At 39.1% G+C, this 12,942-nt stretch overlaps 1 protein-coding gene across 1 annotated transcript in view; it reads right to left on the reverse strand.

Annotated features, from left to right (window-relative positions):
• OXCT1 (3-oxoacid CoA-transferase 1) overlaps nt 1–12,942 on the reverse strand; it is an 80,882-nt gene that overhangs the window by 43,211 nt on the left and 24,729 nt on the right. The window contains exon 7 of the mRNA XM_064735119.1: nt 8,528–8,588. Coding sequence (XP_064591189.1) covers nt 8,528–8,588 — 61 coding nt within the window. The remainder of the gene's footprint in view (nt 1–8,527; nt 8,589–12,942) is intronic.

The following is a 12,942-nucleotide window of genomic DNA, read 5'->3' on the forward strand; positions in this document are numbered from 1 at the left end:
AGAAGCCCTGCAGGTATTTCAGTAAAAGTAACAAAAAGGTATTTTCATCCAAAAAAGGCATGTTCTACGTACACATATGTAAGTTCTCCTTCTTTCAGTTGTTCATTAGAGACAGTGGTGATTTTCAAAGAGTTCTGGAAGCTACTTGACATGCTACTGCTCTGTTTCTCAACAAGGAATTAGTGTGGTCCATTCCACCCTCAGAATGACAGCAGATATCCCAACCTCCCAAAATATTCAAGATAAACAAACTTCTCCACAGTTTTGAGGAAGAAGTTAGTCAGGGTACCTTTCAAGGGAAAAGTTTGAAAGAAAGAAAACAATTGGTGTGGCTTAGACACTTTCAACAGACCACAGAAATATGGATATAAAGAGAATGTCACTAACATATTCTAAGAAGAATTAAAGTTTTCTTGCACTTAATTGTTATCCTTCCTAAAAGGTGCCTGGAAAAGAGAGCAATAGATACATATGGAAATTTAAAAAGCTCTAAGAATAAAGTATTTATAAAAGCACTTTTTTATTATTTGAAGCTGGCAGAAACATTTAAATCAGTCCTTTAAACTATAAAAATGGAATTTTTTGCTTATCATAGCCTTACAAGAAAATTCAAATTTCACTAGAAATGGTGAAAAATTGTCTTGAGCACAAGTGCCCCTTATCCCACTGCTTATAGAGCCAATTGGCTACATACCTTCCCCATTCTAACTGGGATTATTTCACAGCATCACCTGAGTCAGAAGGGACCCACAGGAATCATGGAATGAAACTCTTAAGTGAATGGCCCATATGGGGATCAAATCCACAACTCTTTGCCTTTCTCCACTTCTTTCAGCAACAAGAAGACTGATAAAATACACTTGACTTATTCCACAGGTTAACGAAAAGGAGGAGTGTGCCTGTTTCTCTGTAATAAAATCCAGGAACACCTGTTCAAACATGGAGTTGCTTTAAGATTTCTTTAGTTATTGCTTACTCCAGATGAATCAGAAGTTGCAAACTAAGGATCTTAGTTTATATTCATGGGAATACAAATGGGAGTGTATTTCTACACACCAGACACCTTGAATGCAAGTTCTCTATAACAGAACTTAATAATATTTTGGGGAGGAAACTAAAAAGAAAAAACAGGAAGACTAGGAAACTGTTTAGGACTCAGAAAAGGAAAACTACTCTGTTGTCCTTGTTCATTCTTTTACCATCGCCTGCAGTCATTATTTTACCACTGTCATGCAGAAAAATCAGTATGAGTTAAGTCAAGCCAGTCTTCGTATCTCAACCCATTACTTCTCTTTAAACATTCACTTTTATACTGAGTAATTCCATAGCATTTTCAGGGGATGGATTCTTCAAGAGCTAAAAGGATGCTGCTAACATCTGATCTACTGATTCAATTACTCAAAAATTTTCACTCCAGCAATAGTTATGAGGCTGCAGCTTTTCAAATCTCCTATGTTGATCACCTGAAAAGAGACATTTGCTTCATGTCAGAATGCAGTCTTTTGGAAGATTTTCAGTTTGGATGTAAAACCTTTCTCATTCAATGCTAGAAATCTTCATCAGAGATGTTAATAGCACAGAAAACAAATTAATGCTTTAAGACACCAGGATAGATGCCTGTAAATTCCTTAAATCATGCGTAGAACTCTCCCGTATTTTCAGTCCTATAATAACGCATGATTTTAAATGCAATGACAGTTAAGTCACTGATTGATTCACACATCTTGTACACAAAGCAGAGCTGAAAATTTAGAGCATTTTAAATTTAATTTTCAAATTCTCATGATAGAAGACACGAGTACTGTTAGTGAAATATACTTCAAATGCACAGTCTATGAGGCTTTCTATAAAATGTTATGAAAAACCCTCTAAATTTAGCTTTAGAAGCAAACAGAGGCTTTCCATCAGTTTCTCCAGCACACTTACTTCCTGGCAATCTGCAGTATCTACTGATCAACTGCGAGCTTCCTTTTTCTTGTTCTTATTGAATGTCATATTTGCTCTTAACATATGTGACAAGGATAAAAGGAATTATTTTCATTGAAGAATACATTCACATCTGCAATGAACTTATGAAGTTGAATGCTGAGAAAACTCATGATACACATTCAAGAAAGTATAAGTTAGAAAGGAATAAAAATATAAGAGACAGATAAAAGAAAAAAAACAAATTCAAATCTTCCAGCAGTGTATTATAAGGAGGTAAAATTACCTGAACAGCAGTCAGCAACAATTTGATCTGCTATGAATTTCAACTACTTAATATTCACTACCTGAGCAACAAAGTGCCAAATCTGAAGCCATTTAATTAGATGTTATATATAAAAGAAAAGCAATTGTAGGAAAAAAACCCCAACAACCAGGAAATAAAAAAACAACAGCTAAAAACCAACATAAAACTCCATCCAAACAAAAAACATCCACAAACCCCACATTGCAAAATTAAATATCAAAGGAGTTTATTCCCATGAAATCATAGAACAGAACAGTCACAGAATACAATATGCTGTTTTGGAAAGCACCCATTAGGATCATCAAGTCAAACTCCTGGCCTGGCAGAAGACACTCCAATAATCACATCATCAGAAACATGTTAGCTAAATGTGACAACTACCATATGAACTACCCTCTAGTTCAGTACTACTTATATTCCAGTACTTTTCTAATAATTCTAAAAGGGTCTGTGCCACAGCTGTACAAATGTTTTGTTGTTCTGTTTATAATAAGCACATGCACACACAGAAGCAAGGAACAAAATACACTGAAGAGAAATAAAACCAACAGAGGAGTACTCAAGTCTGGGAGCGGGATTCTTTTTGGGAAACTAAAATTGTTGTGGTAATGGTGTGTAAATGTTTCTAGGAGCTGATTTTCCAAAACAATACTGGTGGTCCCTGAATTTCAACTCCAATCCTTTTCTGATTTGCTCTTTAACTTTCCATGACTGGCATCGTTATGGCTGCCAAACTGGTTGTTAACATTGCTCAGAACTGTAGGAGAAAAGGCATTAAGCTCTTCAGCCTTCATTGTAACCTGCACAGATAATTTTAGTCCCTTCATTGAATGGTGAATGAAGTATTCTTGGTCTCCCAGTCAACTATGTACGTATTCTTAAAAAGATTTCTTGCTACTTTCAAGTATTCTTTATTTTGTATTGGGCTGGATATTTCTTAGAAGCTTGAGCTTTTTGGTTTGCTTTGGCTTGGTAATGCTTAGTCTCAGACATCTGAGCTTGGATCTCACTTTCCATCATGTTTCTTTTCTGTGTTTGAGATTACAATGATTGTGATCAAGGTCAAACTCCTACTGCTCTTCCAATACTTCCTCCACATTGGAAAATTTTATTCTCAAACTCATTAACACGGTCTTTCCCTAACTTCATTTCTTCTTTGCTATACCTCCCAAAAGGTTTCATCAATCCAAGTCTATGAAATCAGTCTTCCCAAGAGACATTCCTGATATTTTGCTATTTTCCCTTCTACACTTTAGAAGAATCATGAGCTTGTATTTCAAAGTTGCTCTCCCACAAATATCCACTCAAATCTTTCAACTAAGATTCCTCTGGGAAAGGTTATTGTAATGTCTATACATAATATTTGGGTTATCTAAATTTAGACCCACAGGCATCCCTGACTCAGGATTTAGCCAAGGCCTAGGCACATAAATACACTTATGCAGTCAAAAGCCCCGACTACCTACCTACATATTCAAGATACAAAGCTTTATATATTTATTTTATATATACATACACACATATATATGCATGCACACACTTATATATATAATGTGTTATAGGAGCATATTATGGCAACTAGAATTCTACTGTCACTTGTGCTAAAAGCAGCTGGTAATGTGGCAGGACTAAGAAGTTCAGTATCCATCCTGTGACAAATGGGATTCTCAAAAAAAGCCTCTCTCCCACTGCAGATCCATGGGACGCTCCCTCACAACCATTGCCTAAACACACACAGACTCATCATTGAGCAGTTAAATAATATCAACAAAAGCTATAGCAACACAAAAGCTCAGTGGCTACAGCATTTGAACAGAACTTTAATTCTACATCTGTGTCTATTTATTTCTATTTAATTCTATTCTATGTCTATTCTGAACTGTGGTTTCACAGAAACACACACTAATGTAAAGTCTGTGCCTGTCCCAAAGCTGTTCTCTACCAGGCTTCACTTTTGAGTTCCATGGCTACAGCATCCAGGTAACAAAAGTTTCTATTAGATTATTGTTTCACTTTAAAGTGGTACTTACAGCTTTTTCATAGTAAACTGTCACTGCGCAAAAATCTTGAAGAGTTTTTCAGAAAAGAGCTGTGCATGTGACGAAAGTTTTGCCATTGTTACAAGCATTTGGAGGTATAGACATACACACAAAAAAAGGTTCATTTCAAGTTTCCTCAATAAAAGCAAATGCCATGATTTAGCACAGATAACATGATACAAATAGCTTATTTCAGTCTGATTCTGTCCCTTAGTGCCACGCAGTTCATTGTACCTGAGAAAATGGTGCTCACTGATGTGGCTGTGTTGTTACTAGGCAACCAGAGATAAAATGCAGGGCTTAATGATTTTTATTTAATGCATTTTTATGAGAAAGTACACTTTCTTTTTTTTCCCTCCCTTGATATTATTTGAGGTGTAAATGTTATTTACCCAAGGAGATATATTTAGCCATCTTCTGTGATCTGAACAAGAAAATTATTCAAACTGGATATTCAAACAGTCAGTCAATAAATATTTCTAAACATATTGACCATTACCACTACCAAACACTTTCACGGTGGCAGTGGCTGAGCTCTCAAATCACTTCACCAGTGAAAAATATTCAGTAGGTATCACAGCAGAGAATAAAAAGAAAACAGATAGAGCTTGGGGTCATTTGGGACAGTTACAGACATTTATGTACTCTTTTCTGTGGCAGAAAGCAGGAGCCCAAGCCTATATCACCCTTTCCCATGTTATCATGACACCACATCTGGCAAGGTCACACCGTGCTTTCTACTGTGACTTGGGTAGCCCCAGTTCCCTAAAAAAAGAGGTGTCATTACCCAAGTCCCAGTGGGTTTCTGGTCAGAGGCGTCTCTACAGGGAGATACACATGTTAAGAAGCACTCTGTTATCACAGCCCTAACGCTAGGAGTCTAGGCACACATCCAAGAGGCCTTCCTGCAACTCCAAGCTGCCTCACAGCTCATTTCCCATCACAAAATTCTATGGCTCTGTTGAGGGTCCTGACAGCAGTGACACCTCCTCAATTCAGTTTCACCTTCATTCAACAGTGTTGGAAGTGCTACCATACCTTAAACATCACACAAGCTCTCAAGTTTTTTCACAGGCCATGCTCTTTGTTTCAGTCTTTACAAGGGCTGGTGGCTTGTATGTAACTTCTGACCATTGAGTTTCTTTTGTATTGGCCAATTTCTCAACTCTCCCATTTTTATTAAGGAGCAGGAAAGTGTTTATAGCTCTGAAAAAAACAACCTGAAAACCTCAGGTTGAGCATGTGTGTGAGAGCTCAGGTTCAAACAAAGCTACAGGTCTAGCTGCATGCTTAACTTCTGCAAGTTCTGCAAGCTGAAGTGAGAAGCGATGAACTCCCTGCATCATTTCACTTTTATATATAAAGCCAAAATAACTGATGCTACCAACATTATTTAGCATTTGTCTCTGCAAAGGTTAACTTCCAAGTAACAGGAATCATGCAATACAGTGGAATTTTTTTTGACCTTTAATAATGGGTCACCTTCAAATTAAAGTAGAAATTCCACTGGACTTGGCACAGTTAGATTTTTATAGACAGTTATCTGTTCCTCATATAACCCATCCTTATTTTCTTGACAGCAGATTCTACTCCCTCTCACTTAGATAAACAAAAGAGATGCATGCAACAGTTAAAAAAAATTGTGCAGATCAGTAAGCACTTGTTGCATTTAATTAGAAGCTTACAATCAATGTATTTCTGATCCCAAAATGAGTACTGATTGGGTACTTCTGACCATTTCCCTATTCAAAATAAACAAGGCTGAAAGTTTAATCTGCCATTTTAAAAATCAGTAATTCTTCACTGCATGCCTTCACTGCAAATATAACAGGTAACAATCTGACTTCCTCCTTCTTCAGACACCACTATGTGCAGCCAATCTTGCTTCTCACAATACAGGAGAATTTTTAAGCAAACAATAGCTATCAGTCTGTGAGTCGGAGAAGTGGGGGGTTTTTATTTCTTATCTCCTTTTCTTTTATCCTTCACATCGACAGAATTTGTCTGCCTCTGAATTGCTACAATTATTAAGTGTCTGTCTGTACTTCAGATAAGGGTGTGTAAAACACCCCACAGACTAAAACTAGAGAAAAACAGCATTAAGTAAAGAAAAAAAAAGTCCTTCACTGTGTATGGATGTCAGATTTCAAATCTCCCCAGGTTAACTTTGCAGGACATGTTAACAAATGTTATTTCCAGTTAACTTTCTGTTTTCAACAAGTTCACAGATACACTGAGATTGGATTTCCAGCAGTTTGTATTTCATTAGTATCTTACAATGTCAAATGCCATTCCATATTTGTATCAATGATCAGAGACTAAAGTAAATCTCAGCAAGTGGGAAACAATCCTAAAAACCCCAGTTAATCACTTTACCTTTGAAGACAAGCCTGACCTGCAACTATTTTGATGAAAAGGAGCAGAGTTGGCTTCAAGTCTCTACTCCTAGGTACTAGAGCTGTCTGCTTAAATTCAGTTAAATGTTCAGTCAGTTACAGAAACAGAGCTGGGAAAAGCACCAGAATCTGGAAATCCCTCCTGCCAAGACAGTATCTGAATTACTACTCCACACAAACCTTTTTCTTCTCCCTGTAAATGGGTTTGAGAACTTCAATCTTCAGCCTTGACCAACTTTAACTAAAATTTTTAGTTGTCTCAGTTCCCTATTGATGAGCTAAGACAACTTAAACTGCTCAATGCTGAGGATGTACTAGACACCATACAGAGATATTTCCTTCTCATTCCCTGGGTTTTAACTCTTACACCCAAACACAACATTCTGAATTCCACTTTGAAAGAGTGACATTTAGAAGTTAAGTCAAGGATGGTTCAAAATATTTGTCCTAAATCTGTGGTTTTGTATCTTCATCTAATTTGTCCATAAAAAGCAGAATTGCAAAGTAATAATAATAACGCATCTTGCAAAAAGATTGACAGTTTTTTAAATGGTATTGAAAATGCAGTAAGACTCACAGTGGACACAGTTCACAGCAGATCTACTAACAACTGATAAATGGAATTACGGCAAGAACGATGTCACATCAGCTGCTCACTGACAAGAAAATTCTACCCTATCATACATGGATAGAAGAGCAGAAAGAGAGAAAGAGATGGAATGTAGGTGGAAGGCTTTGATCTACTTAAATTCTTTAAATGCCAGACTGAGCAAGGTATAAAGGACAAGTGTCTAGAAGAAAAGATTCTTTATTTAATTTTTAGATAGAAAAATAGTTCAAACCTTTCTTAAAAACAAAACATGAGAATGTTTTGCTGTATTGGCACTGTAAGTCATGGCAAATATAATGGTATTTTTTGTGATAGTTCTGTAAGGCATAAAGAAATAACTAAAGTTCCCAAATGTATTATCCAGAGATGCTTATATAACAAATATATTTTCCAAAAAACATCTTACAAACAAACAAACAACAAACAGACAAAACCCCAAGCCAACCCCCAAACAAAACAAACAAAAAACCCTGAAGAAATAACAGCCTCTTCCATAAACCATTTTCTAGAAATAGCCCAGAAGAGTTTGTCTTGATCTTACTGCCAAACTGCACTTAGCTTTTATTAGGCATATAAAAAAACTTAACAGAGAGTGAAGAAAAAGCTAAGCGAGCAGTCTATCTTTTACATATTGCTATGCCTTAGCAACTCTCCAGGCACCAATATTTTTTCAGAATAGGCTGCTTCATGTTTTTAAATATTCTCATTTCAGACAAAGAAAAAGGGCAAAAAGAATGGAAGAAACTTCTAGATCAGCTAGTTCATCCTCATTCTCAAGACACAGCCAAATGTCTGTATATTATTATGGACTCATATTTATGTAATTTATTACATTTTAGAGACCAGAACTGTGATAGCTCTGTGGTTTGCCTAATCTATGTTGTTATGTACTTGATTTTATTTTCAAGAAGTTTTGCATAAAGTCTTACGTGAATCTTCTCAAACAGAGCCTAAGCCTACTCTTTTCCCCTTTCATCCATGAATTACTTTATTTAACAAATTTGAAGGCTCTTCTTTGTTTCCCTTTCAAAGGCTGATCACAGCAAACACAAAGTCCTGCTCAGCATCAGTTGTACAGCAACAAAGAATTACCAAAGCAGAGCACAGTGCCAGGAGAAGGCAATCCAAGGAGAGAGTTAGACCAATGACCCTGATTTGAAATCCCCCAGCCTGTCTCCAAAATACCATATAAGGTAAAGGGGTATGTTGACTATACCAGTATAGGGCTTACTATGTTTCAATTTCCTACCTCCACTACAGTGGTTTTTGCAGCTTTGCACATAGGTTGGTTGAAGTTTCTTGCAGTTTTCCTGAAAAACAAAACAAAACAAAAAAAAGAAAATGAATAAATATTTAAGTCCATAATAGCACAATGAAAGACTTTTCAGAGATAAGCTACTAGAGGAATGTCTGTATTTTAACCATCACAAAGCTTTTTGCCAAATAGATGAAAAACTAATTAAAAAAAGTGTAAGGGAGAAAAAAGTATTGAGGAATTGTGTAAGATGCATCTGAAATGAAATCATATTTTTCTACATTAGGAAGTATTTATTACAGCTCTTTTGACTTTAAATCAGCACACTGTTTAATTGAAATTGAGTATGTTACTGATATCTTTATTTATTGGATCCAAAAGCAGCAACAAGCTGGACTTTGTACAATGCCATTTTTTCACTGCACAAGGAATGAAATTAATCTCCACAGGGGACCAGTACCAGGCCTAACAATCTCTCAAGCAAGCTTTCCTAACTCAGACTAGGATTTCGGATAGCACTTTACCCGGTAGTAAATGTAATCCAAGTTTCTTAATTAAAGACCAACAAACAAACAAAAAAACCACCCAAAACCCACAAAAAAACCAATCAAACAAAGAAAAACACAAAAAAACCCAACAAGATAAAAAAACCCAAATCTCTGTCAGTTTTCTAAGACTCTGGCATTCACCCTAAGTACTCCCACAGAGCATTTCTGTATAAAGGAAAAAGAACCTCTAGAGAATAAAAGCAATACTTAACATGTATACCTGTGCAACTGTACCAAGATCCTAGGAGCATAGGGGAAACAAGTGATCTGTGTCAGCCACTCCATGTGTTTTCAGAAAACAAACAAAGCAGCGTGGCACACTTAATAATTAAGAAATACTATAAAGGCTTTAATGGTGTTCCACTGCTAGCTTCACAGCATTTTTCTCTGTTAAAAAGCAGAATTTCTGAAAATTTTTCCTCAAAATCCATGAAACCAGGTTTCAAAACAAGACAAAACCTCGTTTCCCACATCGTTTTTGCACAGAAACATTTTTTCCCCCCTGACCATTCTTGTTTCACAGACTCACAGAATCATTTAAGTTGGCTAAAAGCCCTTAAGACGAAGGAGTCCAGCCTGCAGGGGCTCTCCCCCTGCCTCCCCCGGGGCCAGCACTGTGCCCAGCGCCGCAGCCGCTCCGAGCCTCGGGGCGCTGCTGCCACCGCCTGGCTCGGGGGCAGCGCCGAGGGACGCGGCCAAGGCCCGGCACCGCCGGCATCCCGACACGATCACAGCTATACCCGAAGACACCTATCTTGGGCAAACTCCGTTTTAATGGCAATATATAGTAGCTGTGAAGCCTCTACAAAGAGTCAACCCTGTCCTGGGGGTATCAGGCACAGCATGGCCAGCTGGGCAAAGGAGGGGATTGGCCCGCTCTGCACTGCGGCAGCCTCAGCCTGAGTGATGGGGGCAGTTTTGGGTGCCAAACCGTAAAAAAGATACTAAACTATTAGAGATTGTGCAAAGGGGGGTCACAAGGATAATGAAGGGTCTGGTCTGTTCAGCCTGGGGGAGACTGAGGGGGCACTTCACTGCAGCTACATCTTCCTTGTGAGGGGACAAGGAGGGGCAGGCACTGATCTCTGCTCTGTGGTGACAGTGACAGGGCCGAGGGAATGGCCTGAAGCTGAGTTAGGGAAGGTTTAAATTGGACATCTGAAAAAAGTTTTTCACCCAGAGGGCAGTGGTCACAGCACCAGCCTGACAGAGCTCAAGAAGCGTTTGGACACCACTCCCAGGCACAGAATGTGACTCCTGGGGATGGTGCTGTGCAGGGTCAGGGGCTGGACTTTGATGATCCTTGTGGGTCCCTTCCAACTCAAGATATTCTGTGATTCTATGAATATCTTCTGCCCATGGGTCTTTTTGGTGGCTATACACACCCAAAAGAAGTATGTAACAATAAGAAACAAAAGGAAAAAACCCCACAATGTGAATTTATACTCTCCTCTGAGAGACGAAAACAATACTAGTTAGTAGTGATTCAGGAAAAACTCCCCTAAACTAGGCAGAGTAGCAAATGAGAAGAAAAACAGAGATAGAAAACCTGAATTAAAATAGCTAAGAAATGAATACAGATGGGGGAAAGGAAGATGACAAAACAATTCAATATTTCATCCCAGGTAACTACTTTTCTGAGCCAAAGATTTTCTCTAGATTGTAGGGGCTACTCTTGCCAATAAAAGAAACTGATATAAAGTTATTTTTACATAGGGAGAAAACTACAAGAAAACATTTCATAATGTTAATTTGACATTAAGAAGAGCTAATGGTCTCTAATCTGACGTAATTTATAAAAACTTCTGCCATTTAAACTGTTCTTGAGTTAGGTAAAGTTGTTTCAGAAGCAGCAATCTTTTACAGGATCAAAGGCTTTATTTCTAAAGAACACACCATCCAGAAGTTTTATGGGATCAAAGGCTCTTATATAAAGAGCACAGCATCCAGAAGAAAAAAAAAAAAAACAGAAGCACTACACTACACTACACTTATTTTCCAACACAGAATAATGTTAACGAGTTAGCAGTAGGAAATTCAAAAACTAGCTAGACAAATTTGCATTTTTATTTTAAGAAAAATTTCTGGACATCTAGATTCAGCAACACCTACAAAGTTCCATTGTTCCACTGGATTTCTAAGCTCACCCAAAAGCATGACATCTTTTCTCCCAGAGGCAAAAGATAGCAAACTAGCTCATAGCAGACTAAACCAACAAACTACATCCACTACATATCCAGCAATATGAAGATGCAGAGACACCTCAGGTATGAGCTGAATTTAGGTATTGCAAAACCAGTTGAAGCATGAAGAGATGACTTGACATGACTCTCACAGAAGAGGCTCTGACTCAGGTCATCCCTTCAACATTTCCACTTCTTTGTCAATAGTCTATTTTCATCACCAACAAGCCACATATTAGCTTGTAAAGCCGAGGTACACAGGGCCAGAACAACTAGCAGAATGGGACCAGGTGAAAAGGGAGGGGAGCCAAAGGAGACAGACAAATCACTCTCCATGATACTTGAAAAGTCATGGCAGTTAGGTGAAATACCAGGTGACTGCTCTGTGCCCAGGAAGATCATGGTGGATACTCCTAGAAGGGGTGCTAAGTGGCAGGGAGTACAGGGAGATGGTTTAGGAGAGCCAGCAAAACTTCACTTTTGTTAGCCAAGTCCTGCCTAACCTAATATAGTGGTCTTGTATGATGGAGTGACTACATCAGTGAATGGGAGGTGGTTATAGATGTAACTTATCTACACTTCTGTAAAGCCTTTGACATGGCTTTAGAGCCCCACAACACCATTGTATCTAATCTGGAGGAAGATGGATTCGACTGCATAGACTATTTGGTAGATGAGGAATGGGTTCAACAGTCATGCCCAGAGGTTAATGATCAATGGCTCAGTGACCCAGTGGACATCTGTGACAAGTGGTGTCCCTCAAGGGTCTCTACTGGGACCAGTGTTATTTGATATCTTCAGTAATGACACAGACAAAGGAATCTAGTGCATCCTCAGCAAATCAGCAGAAGACACCAAGCTGAGTGGTGCTGGTGACACTTCTGAAGAATGAGATACCATCCAGAAGCTGGAGAAGTGGCCTTTGGGAATCTGATGAGGTTTACCAAGGCCAAGTGCTGGTGCTGGGTAGTGCTGCACCTGAGTAGGAACAACCTCACTATCAGCACTATCAGGCTGAGCATGAGCAGCCCCAGAGCAGCCGTGCCCAGAAGGGCTTGGGGTGCTGTGGGTGAGAGGCTGCACACGGCCCAGCCATGGCACTCCCAGCCCAGAGAGCCAAACGTGTCCTGGGCTGCACCCAGAGCCCCGTGGGCAGCAGGGCAGGGAGGGGATTCTGCCCCTCTGCTCTGCTCTGCTGAGACCCACCTGGAGCACTGCATCCAGCCCTGGGCTCCTCTGAACAGGAGGGACAGGGACCTGCTGGAGCCAGCCCAGAGGCTACCAAGATGACCATAGGTCTCACACAAGGAAAGGCTGAGAGAATTTGAATTGTTAAGCCTGGAAAAGAGAAGGCTTCAGGGTGACCAAATTACAGCTTTCCAGTACCTGAAGGGAGATGGACTTTTCACAAGGGCATGTAGTGACAAAACAGGGAAAATGGCTTCAAGTTGAAAGAGTGGAGCTTTAGTTTTGATATGAGAGAGAAATTCTTTACTGAGGGTGGTGAGAAAATGAAACAGGTTGCTCAGAGAAGTTGTGGATGCCCCATCCCTAGAAGTGTACAAGGCCAGGCTGGATGGACCTCTAAGCAACCCAACTCACTGAACCGTCTTCCTGCCCACAGCTGGAGGCTGGAAGTGGATGCTATTTAAGATCCCTTCCAAACCAGGCCATTCTG

The sequence above is a fragment of the Zonotrichia leucophrys genome, chromosome Z (genome assembly GCF_028769735.1).
Source record: "Zonotrichia leucophrys gambelii isolate GWCS_2022_RI chromosome Z, RI_Zleu_2.0, whole genome shotgun sequence".
In the NCBI taxonomy this organism is placed as follows: domain Eukaryota; kingdom Metazoa; phylum Chordata; class Aves; order Passeriformes; family Passerellidae; genus Zonotrichia; species Zonotrichia leucophrys.